Source organism: Pteropus medius, unplaced genomic scaffold (genome assembly GCF_902729225.1).
Source record: "Pteropus medius unplaced genomic scaffold, Ma_sr-lr_union100, whole genome shotgun sequence".
Classification (NCBI taxonomy): domain Eukaryota; kingdom Metazoa; phylum Chordata; class Mammalia; order Chiroptera; family Pteropodidae; genus Pteropus; species Pteropus medius.
The window spans coordinates 1,654,195-1,656,815 of NW_024353905.1; the positions used below are offsets into that span (position 1 = coordinate 1,654,195).

Below are 2,621 nucleotides of genomic sequence, written 5' to 3' on the forward strand. Positions count from 1 at the left end.
ATTGCTAATTATCCAACACACAGCTTTCTTGCATTTAGACCCCCAAAGCAAGTCCAGTGGGTGGCATCAAAGAGGAAGCCTGGAGTCCTTCGTTGGTTCCCTGGGACGGCTGGGGAAGTACCCTTGGTAAGAGAGGGGTGTGTGTGCTCTGTTGAAATATCAGATGTTGTAGTTGCCAAAGAAGTTCCTCAGCCACCCGGAGCTTTTTCTCTTCAGGCCAATCATGTGTTCACCTTGCCCCAAAGGTCAGAACTAATATTAACAAGCCACTGAAGAATGGAGAAATTAAAATCAGCAACCGAGACAAGCAAGATCGGTATTTCCTTGGGGCTGAGTTTCAGACTGGTCTTCAGTGTAAATGGGCACAATCCCTTACTGGAAAGCAATTTGGCAATATGAAGCAAGAGCAATAAAAATGTTCATTTCCTTTGTCCTAGTTATCCCACTCCTGGGACTCAATCTTGAACCAATAACCACCGAACCATGAAAAAGCTCAAAGCACCATTTAAAAAAAAAAAAATTAATCGCAGAGGTATTTTCTGAGGTAACAACTGGAAAGAAACCTTTAAGTTCTCCAGGAGGAAAAGCAGCTCATCGAGTCTTTTCTGCAGATTTGATTTGAGATGATGCTTGAATTGGAGGATAACTATGCACAATAATTCTGGGTGAGGAACCTAAGGATGCAAAGTTATGACTTTTCCTGGACATTGGACATGTCTATTATTTCTATTTTTGTGTTCTCCAAAACAAGCCACTAACCTGTTGATGCTCTTGGGGATGGGGCTAACAAGATGAATCAGACATGGTCATTGCTATCTCAAGTTGCTGGCAGTCTAGTGACAGAAATAGAAATCAATGGTAGCTGTGCAATGTGATAAATGCTGTGACAGATGGACCATAGCGTGCAGTGGGGGCCCAGAGGAAAAGATCTAATCAGGGAGGTGTGGTTAGGAAAAACTTACTCCAGAAAATATTCCTTGAGCTGATTAGGAAAGGGTTTGAATCCTGGCTCTACCACTTCTGTAAGACTGGGGAGAATTCACTCAAACTCTCTTACTTAGCCTTAATACTCCTTAAAGGGTTGTCCTGAGAATGAGATAATGCATATGGAAGAGCTATGGGCGACACTGGGAGACGGTGTGGTTTTGGAGCTTGGGTAGCTCACTTAAATTCTCGGAGCCTCGATTTTACTCAACTGAGAAATGGACTCAAGAGAAGGTATGTGTCAGGCCATGTCCTTAGGGATGCCATAAGGCCCAAGATAAATAATGACTACAGGACGGGCTTGAGACAGCCTCTACCCACCGCTAGCCCCCTGCCCAATAAAGCCAGTGGACCTCTCCTAAGTCTTATTCTGTCAGAGCACTTCTTACTGCTCCCTCCTCTGGCGGCGATGTTCCCTGCGCGCGTCACCCTCCCACGGAAGCAGTTACGTCAGCTACTCCTAGGGCCGCAGCCCGCAGCCATCTGCGCGCTTGCGGGGCGGTCTTTCACACTGGAGGCGGGGCTTCGGTCGCTGCGCGGTTTTGAACAAGGTTCCTCTGTTTAAAAAGTGGCCAAATTCCACTTGTAAGTAATTGGAAGTACCAAAGGGACTTTTGAGCAGGGCAGAAACGCAAACTAAGGTTCGTAGGCGAAAGGATCAAGACCCAAACTGGAGGCCTTTCTCCCGCCATTCATTCCTTCTAGGCATCTGCACCGCCCCCTTCAGCTTCCGCCCCTCTCGCCAATGGGAACTGAGGGGCTCGAAGCCCCGCCCCACGTGCGTCCGACTCTTTCGTCGCACGCACGAGAAAGCCTGCGCAAAAGCGCGCGGAAGGCCGGGCCTGTACGTCTTCCGAGGGTCCGGCGGTTCTCTTGCCCTTAGTTCGGCGCAGTTTGGGAGGTGTTGCGTTTTGTTGTCAAGATGTTGCGCGTGGTGAGCTGGAACATTAATGGGATCCGAAGTCCCCTCCAGGGGGTGGTTTACGAGGAGCCCAACAACTGTACCGCCATGGCCATGGGGCGCATTTTGGACAAGCTGGATGCTGACATCGTCTGTCTCCAGGAGACCAAAGTGACCAGTGAGCGCTCAAGAATCCAAGATTCTTACCATATTTTCCCCTTCATGCTAAATTTCCCAGCCCCTGCTCCATCTCATTTCACTTACCCATTTCTCTGCCTTCAGAGGCCTCCCCTTAGACCCAATTCAGAATCCTGATCCCCTCCTCTTTAAGCCCCTATTTCTCACTTCGGCTAGATCTCTGAATTTCCACTACATCTCCTGTCCTCAGCAGAACCTTAATTCCCTCCCCCTTGCAACTTCCATCCTCACTCAGATCCTCTTAACTCCCATTCATTCTCCTGCCCTGCTCAGTCCCCCTAATTTTTTCCTTCCATACACTGTCCCATTTCTCACTCCCAAGTCAGAGTCCCCAATTCCTCCTTCCTACCCTCAGCTCAGATCCTTTAATTCCTACCCCATTTTTGTTCCCAGGTCAGACTCCTTAATTTCGTCTTTTTACAGCTTCAAGTCAGATCCCTGGTGTCCTCTATCTCTACCCCCATCTCTTCTCCCCAGGTCAGCACATCTCATCATTCTTACCTCAGGCCCCACCCCAAGCTTAGACCTCCTAATTAAC

The 2,621-nt window shown here is 48.6% G+C and overlaps 1 protein-coding gene across 1 annotated transcript in view; it reads left to right on the forward strand.

Annotated features, from left to right (window-relative positions):
- Positions 1-1,773: 1,773 nt before the first annotated feature.
- The window catches only part of APEX2 (apurinic/apyrimidinic endodeoxyribonuclease 2), a 9,688-nt gene continuing 8,840 nt past the window's right edge, over positions 1,774-2,621 (forward strand). The window contains exon 1 of the mRNA XM_039851397.1: positions 1,774-2,063. Coding sequence (XP_039707331.1) covers positions 1,907-2,063 — 157 coding nt within the window. The 5' untranslated portion in view covers positions 1,774-1,906. The remainder of the gene's footprint in view (positions 2,064-2,621) is intronic.